Genomic DNA, 19,224 nt, shown 5'->3' with positions numbered 1-19,224 from the left:
TCAATGCATTAAATTTAGTTGGCTTGAATGATTTGAACATTGTCTATCAAAGTTCAACTACATTATTATGAGGTATAAATGATACCTTTATAAACTCAGTCTTTCAGATTTAACCACCACCTACTCCCTCCTCTCCTCTCCACCTTCACTTATTCCCAAGATGGAGTGTGGGAGGAAAGACAAGCATGGCTCTTGGGACCTCAGGGTGAAGGAGATAAGAAGCATCTTCTTGTTCCTTTCTCCTCCCTGCCTTGCTGTCATTGGACTCTCCTGCTACCTGGACTGGTGACCAGGCAGCAGGATTGACTGGTCCTATCGGTGGCTGGGCTGTCCAGGTGCTCACCTCTGCTGTACGTCACAGTTGCAGCCTCTTCACTCACGGGCTGAAAGGTGCCCTACAGACTGCCTCCTTGTCCCAACCACAGGCTTGTGCCAGACCCTTCCCCTTTCCCTCACTGAGATTTGGAGGAACTTCTGAACCCCTGAACATCCCACACAGGCCATGGAAGACAGTAGCATTGCCACAAGCTCACTTCCACCCACACTATTGCGCCATGTCTCCATGGAGTACATTTTACATGCTGGTATAAAACGAAACAGTATCTGAGACAGGTGCCAATCAATTTAGAAGTTTATTTTGCCAAGGTTAAGGACATGTCCAGGAGAAGAAGGAAAAAAAACATGGATTCATAGAAACTGTCTGTGGTCTGTGCCTTTCTCCAAAGAAGAGTTTGAGGGAAAGGGGAAAAGTGAGCTGGAGGGGAAAGAGGGAGGGTATGGTCATCCACTTGTTGCAAGAGAAAAGGAGCAGGTAGGAGAACTGTCAATTATGTATTGATCTCATGCTCAGCAAATAGGCACTTTACAAAATATAATATGAACATAGAGTCACTACCTGTGGAGATATTTACCTATGACCTGTAGCTGTCTAATTAGGAACAAAACAGAAGGTAGCTTCTTGCAGGACTCAGCGTTTAGTTCAATTTTTCCTCTTGGAAGAGTGAATTGGGGTCCTGGGTTTTTATTTTCCTTTCACATGGGGTATGGCCAAGGCTGGTGTTCAGTCAGTTTTACCAGCATGTCTACACCCGTTTTTAAAATATTGCAAGATTTTCATGCTGGTTGGTTGACAGCCACTGCTTTAAGTCCTTAGGCTATCCTCCATCACTCCAGCCCCTTCCAAGACCCTCCTCACCTCATTAAAAATGGTAATCCTTCCCTGGGTAACTCTAGGACTTTGCTTGACTTTCTATCTAGGTTCCAATTGGCCTACGTTAATCTGGTTATTGACTATTTTAAATATTACCTCTGAACACATGCTTGTGGGGCTTCTCCTCTCCCTTATTTGTATGGGGATGTACACAACACAGATATTTCCAAAGCCCACCACCATCTGCTTGGAGTGAAGAAAAGTGATATATCATAAGGACGTCGGGACCTGACATAGTCAACATCACTCCTCTTTCTCTCCTTCTGCAAATTATCCCAGACTACAAGGGGTGGACTGTAGGATTTTTACTTCTGTGCATTATTGACTCCTCTTATAATAGGGCACCATGAATTATGGACCAGGTATCACAACTACAAGGCCCTCTTTTTCATACTACATGTGAAATTCTGTGATCTGAGTCTTCTGGGGGTTGATTCTTGATAAGAAATTGTGAATATCCCCTCTCTACTAAACCAGCTTCTCTAGCATTTCTTTGGGAATAATCTAATCCCTTCCAATTCAAATCATACCACCACTGGTCCAAATCACTGGCCTTAAGCCAATTAGTGAGAATATCATGAACAAGGACATGAAAAAAATCACATTAATAATTTCCAAAATGTTATTTTCATTTCATCTGTGTTCCAACTTTGATTCTAGCAACAGCTATCTTCAGTATGCTTCAGATGTTTTCAGAAAGAGCTTCAATGTGTCTTCTGTCACCTGATATACTATTATGTATGTGTGTCAATATAAAATAAATCTAGTAGCATTTGTTTTCTAAGTTTCTACTGTTTGTTTGCCCAACTCTTAAGGAACACAGTAAGGCTCTGCAATCAGAAAGCAGAGTTGTTGTCCCCAAGGAATGTCATCTCTAGCTAGAGACGGAAAATCAGCACCAGAAAATAGTTCAGGATTGAGTGCATGCCAAATTCTCTGAATTTGGAAAAGAGAGTGATCAACATGGGCTCCTGAGAATTCTGGAGAATGTTAGATTTGATAAAGCCCTTGATGTATGCCTGAGAGTTGAATATGCAAGAAAAATCATCAAAAAAACTTAGAGTTGGGGGTGGACCATAAGATAACCACCTCTTTCTGATTTGCCCAGAACTTTCTGGGTTTTAGCACTGGAATTCCTACATTCTAGGAACAGCCCTGGTCCCTAAGAATGGTTTTAGTGTGTGCAGAAAGCCATGAGGAATAAGATTGGCTACATGAAAAGGCACCAGATTACAGAGGGCTTTAAAACCCATTCAGGTGGACTCTAGTGTGTTTACGTCAGCAGTAGGAAGATGGGGTGTGGTGAAAATGTTAAGGCTTTTGTCAGAATGCTAAAGAGATCAGACTCTGTGCAAACAAATGCCCCTTCATCCCCACCTGTTCATGTGACCTCCTTCCTGTTCTGTTTCTTGACTGAACTGTGATCTCCTATGATTCAAGCTATAATGTGTACACCAATGGCCTGTGGCTCTTGTTAAAGTGGAAACTGTGACTTTAGTAGGTCTGGGGTGGGGCCTGAGGTTCTGAAAATCTAACAAGCTCCCAGGTGACACTGCTGCTGCTGCTATTGATGAAGATGATGCTTTAAGTAGCAAGACCCTGGATCCCATCCCATCCCTCCTGAAGGGATGCTTTAAAAACCCTATCATCAGTTACCCTCACTCTCTCCTCTTTCTTCAACATCTACCACTCTGGGAACTCCCTTCTTTCAGCCTGTAACTTTGCTCTTCAGAGCAGCAGAGTGGTGGTTAAATTCCCGAATCCTGGCTCTTCCAGTTACTAGCTCTGTATCCTCGGCAAAGTGGCCTAACCACTTCTGTGTTTTGGCTTACTTCTCTGTAAGATGGAGATAATAATATTTCCTACCTCGTTAGTTTCTTGGGAGCAGTCAAATGAGATAATACATGTAAAGTGTTTATAGTGTTACCTGGCAGGTAGTAAGAGCTCAGTGAGTGTATTCATTTCCTAGGACTGCTGTAACAAATTGCTACCAATTGAGTGGCATTTTCTTCTCTCTGCATGAAATGTATTCTCATGGTTCAAGAGTCCAGAGGTCCAAAATCAAGATTTTGGCAGTGTTGATTCCTTCTGGAAGCTCTGAGGGAGAAGTTTTATATACGTTTCTCCTGGTTTCTGGTGGTTGTGGCAATCCTCGGTGTTGCTTGGCTTGTAAACTCATCCCTCCAGTCTCTGCTTTGCCTTCACGTGGTCTTCTTATCTATGTGTCTGTGTGTCCTCTCCTATTTTTATATCAGTCATGCGATTTAGGGCCTGTCCCCAATCCAGTATGACCTCACCTTCACTAATTAGACCTGCAAAGACTCTTTCAAATAAGATCACATTCTGTGGTTTGGATGGATGTGAATTCTGGGAGACATTCAACCCACTATAGAGAATAGTAATAATTATCATTGTCATCATTATCATATTCACCACATTTGTAAATGCTGGATTTCTTCTATCTGTATTCAAATACATCTCATTTCTTGAAAAGCACTCTGACTGAAATCTACCTGGCTGCTCTCTGGATTCCACCACTGACTCAACCTGAAACTAGAGGCTACTAGGGATGCCCTCATTGCCGAGCACAACAGCAACTCTCAGTTCTTACCTGGTTTCATCTCCCTGTTGTGTCCTAGCTGCTGCTATCCCCACCTTGACTTTCTCAATTTCTTCTCCATTGTTTCTCTGATTTCTTGATGTCTTTCTCTTCAGTCTCCAGTAATGCTTCAATTTCAATCACCCTAGGTGCCCAGTATTTCATATTTGACCATCTTCTTTTCTCATGCTATGGCCCTTCAAGGGTTTGACTACCACTCATATGCCAAGGACCCTTTCATCCGTACCCTAGCGATGGCAATGCCCAGATCTTGATAGTACTGGGAGGTCAAAACTCATCACATGATAAACCTAAAGTGTGTATATTTCACGCTATGTAAATTTTTAAACGGTTAAAAAAAACGCATTGAACTCCAGTTAATGCTAAATTAAGAGTGAGGTGTACTGCTGTCAGCAATTTAGTTTGAAATGCATCAAAAATTGGATGAATAGATGGATGGATAGAGAGATAGGTGTGTGATAAAGCCCACACAGCAAAACATTAATAATTAGAGAATCTACTCATGCATATAGGGATGTTCACTCTATAATTCTTTCAGCTTTGCTATATGTTTGGAAATTACCATAATAACATGTGTGGCAAGGGGAATCTTGTCTCTGGGTCAGACCTCCCTGCTGAATCCTGATCTTTATCATATATTAATGCACTTGTTCTTCATTCTCAGAGGCCTCTTTCACTTCTTATGATTGAGGCTCACCAATTCGTGCAACAATTTTGATTTTGAAAACCTATCATGGGCCAAGCACTATTGTGGGTGTTGAAGCCATGGAGATAGTTTTTTTTTTTTTAACTCTAGCCAGGAAGACTTGGGATGAGATAGAGACAAGAGTCAAGGATGATTTTCGTGGATTGATGCTGGTGGATGTTGGTGTCATTCACTAGAACAGGACTGGTAGAAAAGGGGTCAGCTTTTGGAGCAGAGAAAGGGATGCTGAGTTTGGAAGTGCTTGTGGTCATCCATTTAGAAATATACACTAGTTGGAAATACAGGTTTTGAATGGAGGAGCGAGGTCTGAACTAAGCATAGAAAGAAAAACAGTATCCAGTAAGAGAATCTAAGAAGAGAAGATGTGAGAGACGAAACCAGAACCCTAGGGAACCCCAATATTTAAGAGGCGGGCGGCAGAGGTAGAGCCAGAAAAAAAGGTTGGAAGAGGAAGTTCGGAGAGGTGTGAAGAGAATTAAGAGAGAATTCATACCTTGGAGACTGTACTATTGATCTTTAAAAATTTTTTAACTTCAAGTGGTCATTCTGAACCATTGTTTTCTTTTGTGTTCTACTGTCACCAACAACTCTAAGTGGCTGTTTGATGTCACTTTCATAAGGCTGTTTGAAGTTCAGACCAGGTCATCATGACTAGAAATTATGGCTTCCAGAAATAAACTGAATCCTGGTCATCTAGAATTCATAAACCAGCAGGGTGCCTAACACCCAGGGTGTAGTATGTTCTTAAGAGTACATGAGCTCTAGGAAAGAAATTTCCAAGTTTTTTTCCTCCTTGATGATATTTAAGGTAAATAACATGTATATACACTGAGCCCGTAGGATGACCACCTTAAACCCCTGACAACCAAGTGCCGACACCCATGTTCTATGCCTGTGTTTCCACTTGCATTGATGTTCATGTCGGTAGCTTCAGCTGTCATGGACAAAGGAGCAAACCAAAAAGGGAAGAGTATCCAGTACTAAAAGTGACATTTCCACATCCTGGATAAGCAAAGGCCTTGCAATATTTCAAATATAGAAAAGAGATGGTTCTTCGATTCGCCTCATGGTACATAGAAATCTAAATGTGCTCAACTCAAAAGAACCTAAATTACATCAGTTTGTTCAAAATTCACATTAAGAATAGCAACTTACGTATATGAAAGCATCACCTGTTACATGACATTAAACTTGTGGGCTTGGGATGTTAACAAATTTGTTGTTTGTGGTGTATTTAATTTGTAAAGATTTTTTGTTGTTGTTTCATCATTTTATAGAAGTAATATAAGCAGCAGGAGTTGAGACATTTGGAAGTTGATCCTGGTGGGCCCGGGAGAAATTTCTCCATTAAAATGGACCATGTCTTTCCAATACAAGGGTCTGACAGTCCCTCCTCTGATATGTCCAAGGCCTGTTGATCAGACTGTTTTGTTTTAAATTTGAAACTCTCTATGTTTGTATTTTCATGTCTAGCAGACATTGTTTTAAAATTGCTAGTTTGTTGCATTCCTTTCCTTTTCAGATAAAGTTGTCTGATTTTGGTTTCTGTGCTCAAGTTTCCAAAGAGGTGCCGAAGAGGAAATCATTGGTTGGCACTCCCTACTGGATGGCCCCTGAGGTGATTTCTAGGCTACCTTATGGGACAGAGGTAAGGGGGTCACAGTCATAGGCGTGGCAGGACTGGGGACAGGCTCAGGGACCCATTGGTTCTGAGATAGTTGGTGACCACAGGAGATGGGGGCAATGACTTTTAACTCCACATTTGATCCCCACTCACTAGATGAGGCACAGAGTAGGTAGGCTGTGGCAGGTGGGAGCCTGACCACACCTGGGGCAGATCACTGCAGTATTTATCCAAGTGCTGTTTATTGCAGTCCTGCAGGGGACACTGTGGGAAAGTCACTCCAACTCTGATCCCACTCTCAGTAGAAGGCACACACACAAAGCAATAGGCAGTGCAACTTGCAAAGTGGCTGGAGACATGCAGATGAGCAGGCATGAGAATTCAGAGAAAGGAAAGAGGATCAAAGAAACTGCCACAAAATAGAGGTGGTATTTAAATGAGCCACTGTTTTCAAAACAGTTTACATCTCACGGTGAAGCACCTACACAGTGTTTTCTCATAGGAAAAAAATAATATGTGAAGCATAGTAAAAAACATGGCACAATTTCTGTTTCCACTGGAATGAAAACAATCACTCATAATCTTTTAAGGGGTAGGGCCTGGAAATGTGAAAATGCAGGGCCAGAGGAGTAGAGGAAGGGCCTTCTTGGGAGGTTATAGCATGGTTGGAAGCTTAGAGGCACATAAGGTTACATACAGGTGGAAGCCAAGGGGTATGTTTCAGCTAGGCATAGTGTTTCCACACTTTATGGTGTGGATGGTGAGAAGAGAAGCATGAGAAGACATGGCAGTGAGCTAAGGACATCAGCATAAGTTAAGGCGGAATCTTTCTCTTTCTTTTGTTTGCTTAACCTTGGATGAGTCCTCAACTCATTTTTCTCACTGTGGTTCTGAGAGATAAATTCTCCGTGAAGGTCACTGCAAGGGGTAATAATAGCAATACATTCATCAGATAAGAGGTATAATGAGGCCCTAACAGGGCAGTGAGTGGGACTGGGAGTTTATAGCACAGTGATGGCTCCTCATTGTCTCAACTTCCCATTCTTTACTAATTGCTTGTCATCTCTTCCTTTTCTTTTCTCCAATCCCTGAAAATGCTTTTGTAAAGCGAGGTTTTGTGCATGCTGTTTTGAAATGATAATAAAAGGCAGGGGAAAGAAATCCCAAAGTAGAGGAGAAAAGAGCTATTTTTAAAAGCAAATTAATAAAAGAATCAGAATATATTCTGCATCCTGCAAGGTAGCCCTTTGCAGTTTGTTACAAATATGTCAAAACTTTCTTATTTGCTTACGGTTTAAATACAACTTTCTTCTCCATTTTCATAGCATTAAACTGGATGATTTTCTCATCTGCCCTGATAGACAGTTAACTACCAAAGTTTACAGAATAAAAATTAAAGCACTAAACTTCAGAATATTAAAATATTCATTTATGTCTGATGGGTGGAACCCTCACAGAAGTTGTCCATAAAAGGCAAAGATTGTTAGCAAAAACTCAGTAACCCAGCAGTTTAGCCTATAAATCTGTATTGTAAATGTTGAGAGGTTACAAGTACCATATTCATTTGTGAATGAATATGAGGTTCTGTGGACACATTTGACATTTCAGAATGTTCTCCTTGCCTGAGATAACCAGTGGGGTGTGCCTAACAGGTGGACATCTGGTCCCTCGGGATCATGGTGATAGAAATGATCGATGGCGAGCCCCCCTACTTCAACGAGCCTCCCCTCCAGGCGATGCGGAGGATCCGGGACAGTTTACCTCCAAGAGTGAAGGACCTACACAAGGTGAGAAGCAGCAGCTGTTGCTGAAGTTCAGAATAGTTTTTGGATTTTCCCATATCTCTCTGGTTTTTAAGACTGGCTTACCACATCCAGCAGGAAGATCCTGGTTTATGGGCATGGACTTTGGAAATAGTCACTTAGGTTTGAATCTCTGTTCTTCTATTCGTTTACTGGGCGAGTGACTCAGCCTTTCCTATGCCAAAGTTCTTCATCTGTAAAATGGGTTATGATTGGCCTGTATCCCAAAGGGTTGGTTAGAAGAGTAAATCAGGTGCTCTATGCCATACTCATTCATTCAGCATCTATTACATGCTGGGGACATCTAATAGCTTGGGATGTCACCGTGCATGACCCCAGATTTTCTGACTCTGGGGTCTAGACTCTGCATTCTAGTTGGGGAAACAGATAATAAACCATAAACAAACAAATAAAATAATTTCAGAGTGTGGTACATACTATGAAAGAAAAACATACTGTGATGTGATGGAGTGTGCAGGAGAAGGGATTGCAAGCCGGTTGTATGAGTCTGTTTTTACACTACTGTAAAGAAATACCCAAGACTGAGTAATTTACAAATAAAAGAGGTTTAATTAACTCACAGTTCCACATGCCTGGAGAGGCCTCAGGATACTTTCAATCATGGCAGAAGGTGAAGGGGAAGAAAGGCATGTCTTACATGGTGGCAGGAAAGAGAGAGAGAGCACAGGGGAAATGCCAGACACTTATAAAACTATCAGCTCTCATGATAATTCCCTCACTATCTTGAGAATAGCATGGGGGAAACTGCCCCATGACCCAATTACCTTCCACCAAGTCCCTCCCTTGACATGTAAGGATTACAGTTTGAGGTGAGATTTGGGTGGGGACAGAGAGCCAAACCCTATCACTGATTTAAGCTGAAGAGTGAAGGAAGCCCTTTCTAGGGAGTGATCAACCGAGCTGGGACCTGAATAGGAAGAAGGTACAAGCCATGCAAAGATCTTGGAGAAAAAGGTCCCAGGCAGGGGGAACATAAAGTGGAAAGCCCTTAAGCCAAGAAAGAAGGCTTATGTTGCTGGAGTAAAGTCAGAAAGGGGAAAAAGGTAGGCCTTGTCGGAGAGGTGTGCAGGAGCTAGATTGTACAGGGCGATGAAGGTCATGGTTAATATAATGCATGTAAGAGACCGAGTGGGGTCTTTCCTGTTTTCCAAGGATTGACAATTAGGATGAGCTCAGAAAATAATGATGCTTCATCCAAGAATCACCACTGTAGGAGCTGCCAGATTTCCACAGGACTTGCTCAGAGGATCATTTCTGCAGGACTACTACTATAAACACTGGCCCCATACACACCTCTCTTCCTATTTTATGACAATAAAAGAGAGTGTGTGGCTGCCTTTTGGAGGAGAATTGTTTGTGATGGTAATATCTCCTCCTTCCTCACCCCTAAATCTTAGGGAAGAGCCCCAGTGGAATCACTCATATAGGTTGTGTGGACCTACAAAAACATGAACAAAAAAAAAAGAGATTGAAATTTTTACTGGATTGGACTAAGTCTAAATAATGAAAAGTGGCTGGGCACAGTGGCTCACGCCTGTAATCCCAGCACTCTGGAAGGCCGAGGTGGGTGGATCACAAGGTCAGGAGATCGAGACCATCCTGGCTAACACAGTGAAACCCCATCTCTACTAAAAATACAAAAAATTAGGCTGGCATGGTGGCAGGTGCCTGTACTCAGGCTACTCAGGGGGCTGAGGCAGAAGAACAGCATGAACCTGGGAGGCGGAGCTTGCAATGAGCCCAGATCGCACCACTGCACTCCAGCCTGGGCGACACAGCGAGACTATGTCTCAAAAAAAAAAAAAAAGTGACTAAAAATGCATCATATGAAAGTAGTCTCACGCCCAATGAGTGCCAATGTTCTTCAAAACCATGTACAAGAAGAACTTTAATCCTAATGGTTTCAAAAAACTGGAAACCAGTCCAAGGTTGTTTCCCAAATGGATAATGTGTGGTATAATTGGACAGTGAATACTACCCAGTAATTTAAAAGATATAACTTTTGCCACACATTGGAGATGAATCTCACGGATACAACACTGAGTGAAAGAAGCCAGATGGAGAAGAAATCAAATATATGACTCCATTTTGATAAAGTACAAAAGTAAGCAAAACTAAGTTATGCTATAAATTAAAATAGTGGTGACCTTTTGCAGGGAGATAGGGGTTGGCAGGAAGGAGAACTAAAAGTAGCTTCCTAGAGTGGTAGAAAAGTTCTATATCTTGATAGGAGTGGAAAGTAAATAGGGGTAAATGTATGTAAAAATCTATTGAGCCATACTCTTAGTATTTGTGCAGCGGAACCTGGGCATGCTGGCACATGCTTGTACTCCCAGCTACTCAGAAGGCTTAGGTGGGAGGATCATTTGAGCACAGGAGTTTGAGCCTGGGCAACATAGTGAGACCTCATCTCTAAATATATACATAATGTAAGATATACCTTTAAAAAGAAAATTACAAGACCTTCAAAGAAAAAAAAATGAGATGCGTTCGATATCCTTACAGAAGCTTGTTTCTCTTAAAGAAAGGGGTTCCACAGAGCCTGTGTGGTTGCAGTTGTTAGAAAAATAAAACGGCTCCCTGTTTATACTATGCTTCATCAAGCATGTGTGACCAGCTCCTGCACATACTAAATATTTTGTAATAGCTGCTCTCATCACTGTGATTGCCACTGTTATTTTATTTAGTAAATAAGTTTTCATTCTTAGTTGAGCTGTCATTTACACCTATTATTTCAAACTTGAAAAAGGTAAGGAAAACACGAAATGTTAACAAAGACAAGACATGCTTTTGCTTTCATAACATCTTTCTCCTTAAGGTAACTTTCTGGAATTTGAAGTTGTTGATAGGATGAATGGGGAAAACATTTTGGGGACTGGGTTAGGTGTCTGTGTTAGTCCTCAGATTGGTATCTGTGTTTTCACAGGTTTCTTCAGTGCTCCGGGGATTCCTAGACCTGATGTTGGTGAGGGAGCCCTCTCAGAGAGCAACAGCCCAGGAACTCCTCGGACATCCATTCTTAAAACTAGCAGGTCCACCGTCTTGCATCGTTCCCCTCATGAGACAATACAGGCATCACTGAGCAGAGGATTCGTGTAGGTGGCAAAGCTAGATGAGGACATGAGAATAATTCAGGAGAACAAAAGGAAACACAGAACATGCAAAAGGCCTGTGCATTCTAGACCAGCCAATTGGTGGGACAGTGTGATGACCGGCAGGGTTCGACAGACCAGGGCATCTTCTTGTGTCTTAAACAGGCATCTCTCCACTGACAGCTGGCGTGGTCACTTGGAGCACGGCTTTAATAAGTCATTATTGTATTTTTCAGCCCTTCATCCAGCAAATCAGAAGAACTCAGTACAAACTCCGTTATGATATATCCTAGCTACATGCAGGGTAACATGTAGGATTTTCTATATTGAAAGAATACTTTTCTGGCAAAAAAAAAAAAAAAAAAGAAAGAAAGGAAAACAAAAAGCACTTTTTTCTTAATGGTAGCAGTATAATGTATTTTGCAACGAATTTGTAATTTTTCTGTACGATAGTTTTGATAATTTATAGTACTTTGATGTCATGTAGCCATTGTATCAGTTGAAGTAATACTTGTTTACTAGCAGGAGTTTGAACAAAGCCTTTCCTACTTTTTTATCCCTTTAAGAGAACCAATGATTCTTTAGGAACTTTGAATACTGAATGACTCTCAATCACCGTCAGCTTTAGTAAAATATCTTTCTTATCCTAACAAGTGTCTTATTTGATGGAAGAAGAATTAAGAGTGATGGTGATAGTGTGCACGTTTCATTAATCCAACCAAAAATAATGAAATAAAATTTGAGCCACAGTATACCACTCCTTGGGATAAAGCTAAATATTTTTAAAAATCACATTTTTCCATCAACGCTTCTAGTAGCAAACCATTGTTTTGCACACCACAAAGTTTTCCTCAGTGCCCTTTCTCAAATGGGTACAATGTTCCCTTGTGGCCAAATTTCCCTCCCAGGGAGCAATTTCAGTGCTAGGATCATTGGACTCAGTTCCCATAATAGAATGTTTCAGTGAGACCATGAGAATTCCAGGCTCACAAAGGGAGAGGAGAGAACAGGGCAAGATGTTTGGTTTCATTTGTCACCATTTTTAAAACTCTGTATGCTAGCACACCAAACTCTTGTCTGTATTTACCTTTGTACCACAGTATTAATCGCTATTGTTCACGTATCATGCTGGAAGTCTGAATTGACTCTAGAGGATGAATTAGCAAGAGGGTATTTTACCAGGTATGATCTGACTTCAGTTATGCCCATGTTATAATGTGTTTCCGACATAGGAGAGTCGTGCTGCTGTCTAGATCTTCTTGAATGTTGATAAAAATGAATGACTACTACAATACATTTTGTGTTGCTTGTTGGATGAATTTGCATGTTAACTGTAGGCCAATATAGATTTGCCTTTAAAACTCTGGAAGAGCTACATAGTCATCATTAGTTTCTATTAATTATGCATCAGACAAAAGCCATTTGTTACCAAACTGGAAAAACAGAGGCTTTCTTAACTATTTCACATACTGTAACAAATATGAATTTAAATTTGTGATAGCGCTCTGGTTGCTCTAAGCATAATTAAGAATTTTTGTAATTAATAGGTTGCTAATTATCTATTATTGCTAAAAAGGAAAAAAGGCATAAAATAACCTTCTACTGATTAGATTTTCAGTTTTCTTTCAAACTGGAAATGCCTCCATAAATATGATCTATGATTTTGCTTCATAAAACACAGCAAATCAATGTTTTATGTAAAATATTAAAGTATTAATATAAATATGTGAGAATAAAAACAATCTAAATCCGGAAAATGGCAGTCCTACATGTTCATGAGACAGATTGTATTAATTTAACCAGGACTATGTAGAAGTAGAAAGAAAAGAAAAAGAAAATCTTTTTTAAACCAGAACAAACATTAAAAACTATTGCAGAAAATAGTGGATTTTGGATTCCAAACATTTTCGACAATGTAATGGAAATTTTTCTGTAATTTTCTTACCATTGGGTATTTTTTAAAGTATTCATTGAGTTTACCAAAAGTTACCGTGGCTTCAAAGGTTTTGTGAGCACTATTGGCAGAAACTGCATTTGCAAATAAAAATAAATGTTTGCCTTTTCCCCATTGTGTTATTGGAAACAGTGATCTCCCAAATTTATTTTATTGAGTAACCAAGAATGATTTCTTTGTGATCTTGAGGACTGCAAACGAGTTGGTACAAAGTTGTATGTAACACTGTGATGACATGACCTAAAGACAAATATATCCATCCCTAGAGATTGTAAAGAATGTAAGATGGTGATATCGATACCACTACTGAAAAAAAAAATTACTGAATTCTGGAAGGCCAAGTTCAAGGAAAGCCAGGTTCAGGGCTAAAGACTCTCATTCTACTTCCCTGTTCCAAAGATGCAAAATTGATCTGAGGGCTTTTTTTAAATTAATTAATTTATTTATTATTATACCTTAAGTTCTGGGTTACATGTGAAGAACGTGCAGTTTTGTTACATAGGTGTACACGTCTCGTGGTAGTTTGCTGCACCCATCAACCCATCACCTACATTAGGTATTTCTCCTAATGTTATCTCTCCCCTAACCACCCACCCCCTCACAGGCCCCAGTGTGTGACGTTCCCCTCCCTGTGTCCATGTGTTCTCATTGTTCAACTCCCACTTATTAGTGAGAACATATGGTGTTTGGTTTTCTGTTCTTATGATAGTTTGCTGAGAATGATGGTTTCCAGCTTCATCCATATCCCTGCAAAGGACATGAACTCATCTTTTTTATGGCTGCATAGTATTCCATGGTGTATATGTGCCACATTTTCTTTATCCAGTCTATTATTGATGGACATTTGAGTTGGTTCTAAGTCTTTGCTATTGTGAATAGTGCCACAATAAACATACGTGTGCATGTGTCTTTATAGTAGAACCTGGATTCAAGAGGGTGTGGTGAGAGCTCTCTGGGAGCCTAGAAGAGAGTGTTGGGCTCTCTCCTCCACTTTGGGAGACAAGGGGGACATTAACATTGATCTCATGAAGTTGGGGGATGGGGGAACTTGTATACAAACAGCCTATTTTCCATCCAGAAATGTTGGAAGGTAAAAACCCTGAGGAAGTAGCCTGAGCTAGCAGGATGAAAAAAAGGCATTTTATATTGCCTGTCAGGGAAGACAAACGTGCAGGCAACCTCCCCTGGACAGGTCTCCTCTGCCTTTACTGGGCATGGAAGAAGACATGGAGTTCCCTTGAGTATGTTTGATGGGACATGAAGAGGATAGCAGGGAATGTGTCAAACCACTTAACTAAGTAACAGGATGTCCAACTTGCAGAGTGCTTTGGAGGGGGGCACCATGGGGGCAACTGAAGCGACATATGGCTGCTTTTCTGCATGGAGACAGGGTCAAGGTGGAGCTGACCCTTACTCTAAAAACCACATATGTCATCTACACAAAGACCACTCCAAACAGCAGAAGCTGTAGTTTTCAGTGGAACCAAAATGAGACTCAGGCCTCTCCCTTTCCTCCAATAGCATCTCCAAGGCAGCTGACTACAGCCAGCTAGGTTACTGGAACCTCCCCTTCCCACTGGTCCACATAGAATAGGGCCATGTATTAGTGTGAGACCCCATGATTTGAAGAAGGTATTTAAGAGAAAGAAAGAGGGAATACAAGAGCACACCATGTATCCTGCACTACCTCCCAGTTGCTACCTATTCCTCTAGTAGAAGTTTAACTTGAGCAAAGGAGAGATGTATTATCTTTGAATTAGAATGAGATTGATTTTTAAACTAGACTAGACAGATGGAATCAGACTGAATTACAGTCATGTCCCCTTTATCCCTGGGGAAGAACACATGTAGTAGCAATCAGTGGAAAAGTAAATCATACCATGAAGTTAACAGCCCAATGAGTTCAGACTGCTTGGTCAAACTGATCAAATGAACAGTACAGTGTCATTGAAAAAAAAATGGTAATGAAATTCCAGGCAGACAAAAGATCAAATTGATCTGAAGCAGATACAAAATGTACAAGCAGGAGAAATTCTGTGAAAGTGACACGACACAGTACCAATCCACATTGTGCAGGAAAATCAGTCCATTTGATCCTTGAAATGTGTGCATATTGAGCTGTGTTTCAAGTCAAATGAATACATTATCTTGGTGTAGGTCCTGCCAAAAGAAGAGCTCGAATAAAGACTTAGACACAAATACTTCATTTGGGAGATGATCCCAGGAAGGTCAACATGGCAGAGTGAAGAAGTAAGACAAAGAGGAAAACAAAGTCAAGAAAGTGTGTTTTAATGAATGGGATACCACAATAGGCAACTGGGGTCAATCCCATTGGTGACCTTCTGAGAGACACTTGAGAATTGTCTTTCTTGAGGGGGGCACTGGTATATTTAATTATCTCCTATCCATCATTAGATGAGAATTGTTACTGCAGCATCAACTCTCTTTGCCCTGCACATGGGCAAAGTTTGTTCCCTTTGCTAAAATTGACACAGCAAATGACCTCCAGGAAGGGCTGAGGGAACACGAGTGGGACCCTGAGAGCATCTCCTACATAAATAGATCTAACTAAAGACAAAAAGAGGACATGAGAAAGTCTATGGGTTGCTGATTTCTGGATCAAAATATATTGTTCTAAAAGCAAAGAAATTTCTTATCCTGATTTTCTCACATGACAAATGTTTTGATCATTATGCCTCATCATTGTCAGCATTTCTAAAAACTTAAAGCTAGAAAAGACTTCAAGATCTTATATTATTCACTTAGGCTGAGTTAACCAAGGCCCCAAAGAGTTAGGTAATGACAGCACATTAATCATAATACAGGTTGAGTATCCCTTACCTGAAATACTTGGAAGCAAAAGAAGTGTTTCGAATTTGGGATTTTTTCAGATTTTTGGAATATTTGCATTATACGTACCAACTGAGCATCCTAAATCTGAAAATCTGATATCCAAAATGCTCCAATGAGAATTTTCTTTGAGCATCATGTTAACATTCAAAAAGTTTTGAATTTGGAAGCATTTTGTATTTCAGATTTTCAGATTTAGGATCCTCAAACTGTACCTAAATAGGCAGGTATACACACATGTACATGCACACACTTACACACACACACACACGCCCCACATATTTCAGTTCCATGAGGGCAGGAGTTCTTATGTATTTTGTTCACTGCTGTGTCCCAGTACCCAGAGCAGTGTCTAGAAAGCACAAGATCAGTGCTAAGAAATACTTATTATCTCATCTGTCATGTGTGCCTTTGTAAACCATTCGCCAGCAGACAACCTGACAGGCTCTGTCACTTTAAATGACAGCTGAAGTACCATTGACCCTGGACCCTCTTGGCTGTCTGAGCTTATAAACTCCTTCTCAGAAAAGTTTTTTAAACGCATAAAGTAAAATATGTAGGCTTACAAAATAAAAGATTAAAGTATCATTATCACAATTTTAAAATGTGGCTATAATGCATTAAATAACAAGATCTTTTGATGGGTCAAATAACTACCATAATTTCAAAGTAGTGAGTATAAACGATTCTTTTGAGATACAGCTGGCAAGTGTAATGTGGCTATTTCTACTGATGACAAATTCACAGGTCTTCTTATACTGCAGTGGTTTAATGCCCATGTTCACCACTGAAGGAAATTCTGCCTTTCATTTGAGGTTAGTAAAAACTGGAGGTGTAATTTTTCTCCATCCGAGTTCATAAACTCTGACAGATCCCCTCACCCCAAAACTGATAACCCCTGTGTGATTTACTGAACTGAGGTGGAGGGGAATCCCTGCATAACAATTCTCTGAATCCAAAATAAATTGACACAGAAAACTGTAGAAGTCAGATTTAAAACTCTTTTTTTTTTTTTTTTTTTTTGAAACGGAGTCTCGCTCTGTCGCCAAGGCTGGAGTACAGTGGCACAATCTCGGCTCACTGCAAGCTCCGCCTCCCAGGTTCACACCATTCTCCAGCCTTAGCCTTCCGAATAGCTGGGACTACAGGTGCCTGCCACCACACCTGGCTAAATTTTTTGTATTTTTATTAGAGACAGGGTTTCACCGTGTTAGCCAGGATGGTCTCAATCTCCTGACCTCGTGATCCACCCGCCTCGGCCTCCCAAAGTGCTGGGATTACAGGCGTGAGCCACCGCGCCTGGCTAAAACTCTTGTATTAGACCCTTTGAATCTTTCGTGACCTCTTGTTTGGCAGGTAAAATTTGAACATACGTGTTAAGAATTGTGCTAGCAAAATGCCACTAATGATAATTTTCAGAGAGCCTCTCCAGTGTGACAGGCATTGTGCTAGGGACTTCCAGGTGCTTCATGAGTCCTCAAATAACTGCAAGGATGGAGGAGTAAGCTTCATTTTCAGATGAAAAACATGAACCCAGAGAAGCCTAATAATTTGGATAATGTTGCACATACATTGATAGTAGAGGCTTTTTAACCAGAAGTCTTCTTATTTCTCCATCAACATTATCTGGGGAGCAGAGTAAAACTACAGATTCTAGGGCCTCACCACAGAGATTCTCAAATAATGTCTGGGATGCCCTAGAACTAACATCTTTCAAAGGTCTCCTAGGATGATTCTAATACAGCGTGCCTTTGAATGCACTTTGAGACACAACGATTTAAAGTTATCTCTGGCCCAGGTTGCTTGGTGTTTTTTCCAGGGAAGTGTTTGAGCACAATGCCAGTTTGAACCGCCTGCCTGGTAAAACCCACCCCTACACATGCAGCAGTCTGCTTCACCCAGATGCTGCAGGTCACGTCTACCATCTTTCCTCCCCTTTCTCCATTCATGTTTCTCCGGTGTTTCTTCCCACACCCATGTGGTTTGCCAAGTCTTTGCTAATGGAAAGATTGGACAATTGACAAAAAGAGAGAGATGATGGTTTGGAGGGCGTTCTCAGGCTCCAGATAAGCGAGTGCTCCCTGCACCTCTGAGGCTGTTTCGCTGGGAACTGTTTCCTGGGACTGAGGGAATCCTGCAAAGAACCATGCTCTGAATTTAAATCAAAGTCACCCTCCCTCAAGAGAAATCCACATATGGTCCATCTGGCCTGGCTTTTCCAGGCAGGCATACCCGGCAACCAGGCCCAACATCCTCTTGTGCCCACAGGCATTTGTGTTTAAAATCCCAGTAAAAAAGAAAAATGACAGTTCAAGGGGTAATTGAGCGTCTGTGGTTTATATGTTTTCTTCCCTGTCTCTGAAGCTTGAGAAGCAATGCAGATAAATGGGCCATTGCCTCAGGCTATTCCTGGCCCAGGAGCAGCTGCAAAATGTTAGGACAATGGTAATGACAATGAGCATGGAGAGGGCCCAGAGCTGAGGCCTGGGGTGGAGTCTGTCTCCCTGGACACCCTGAGCTGGGAGAATGCCAGGCTGCCAGGCACAGACGTGTCCAGAGACCACTGCTCCTGCTCTATGTCATGAGGCTCCCCTTTATCATGTTTAGTTGATGGTAAAGATGAAGACATGGCTGAGAGAAATAAGGCGCAGTTCAAAGGCAACTAGACTGAGTTTGAGATATAATTTTTAAATAGCTAGGTAAAAATTACATGGTAAACAATATTGATAATCATAACAGTAATCGTAATAATGGCTTTTTATACATCCTGCACATTACTTGTGGAAAAATCACTGTTATTTGGATTCTGGAAAGATTGAAGTAGCTGAGACACAGGGATGTGGTCATGAGTCAACACTTTCTAAAGATTCAGGGCACTCTGACATTTTGAGAATGACATGTTTGTTGTATGTTGTTTGTTCTCTTGTCAGTCCTTCCCTAGAGAAACTAAGGCCAAGTTTATTACTTTATAGGCACTACTGAGCCTGTACTCAATAGGTGCACAAAACAATAGTAGGTGTTATGTACATTTACATAACAATGACGTAATTAATTACATGACAATTCCAAAACTAATAATAAGCCTTATGTTTTGTGAAAGCAAGTTTAAAGAAAAACATACACAGAAGGGAATTTTCAGACATATGACTCAGAAAGTTTAAGATTTCTTTTTCAAAAGGGTTGCAGAAGGGAATGGTAACTCACTGTGAAGTCCTAGATAAATCTAAGTGTCCATTTCTCCCCTAAATATTCAGATGGGTCCAAATAAGGAATACAACGTTTAAAGAAAATACTGGGATGCTAAAAAGGAAAAGTTTTGTCAAGTTTGGGGAATGTGGGTGAGAA

At 40.9% G+C, this 19,224-nt stretch overlaps 1 protein-coding gene across 2 annotated transcripts in view; it reads left to right on the top strand.

The window, feature by feature from the left end:
• The window catches only part of PAK5 (p21 (RAC1) activated kinase 5), a 301,165-nt gene extending 287,703 nt beyond the window's left edge, over positions 1–13,462 (top strand). The window contains exons 9-11 of one of the 2 annotated variants that reach the window (XM_054541538.2): positions 6,059–6,184; positions 7,813–7,947; positions 10,910–13,462. In XM_054541538.2, coding sequence (XP_054397513.1) covers positions 6,059–6,184; positions 7,813–7,947; positions 10,910–11,065 — 417 coding nt within the window. In that variant the 3' untranslated portion in view covers positions 11,066–13,462. 2 annotated transcript variants of the gene reach the window in all.
• The last annotated feature ends 5,762 nt before the right edge of the window (positions 13,463–19,224 follow it).

The sequence above is a fragment of the Pongo abelii genome, chromosome 21 (assembly GCF_028885655.2).
Source record: "Pongo abelii isolate AG06213 chromosome 21, NHGRI_mPonAbe1-v2.0_pri, whole genome shotgun sequence".
In the NCBI taxonomy this organism is placed as follows: Eukaryota; Metazoa; Chordata; class Mammalia; order Primates; family Hominidae; genus Pongo; species Pongo abelii.
The sequence above is the reverse complement of the archived record's forward strand: the minus strand, read 5'-3'. Positions and strand labels throughout refer to the sequence as shown.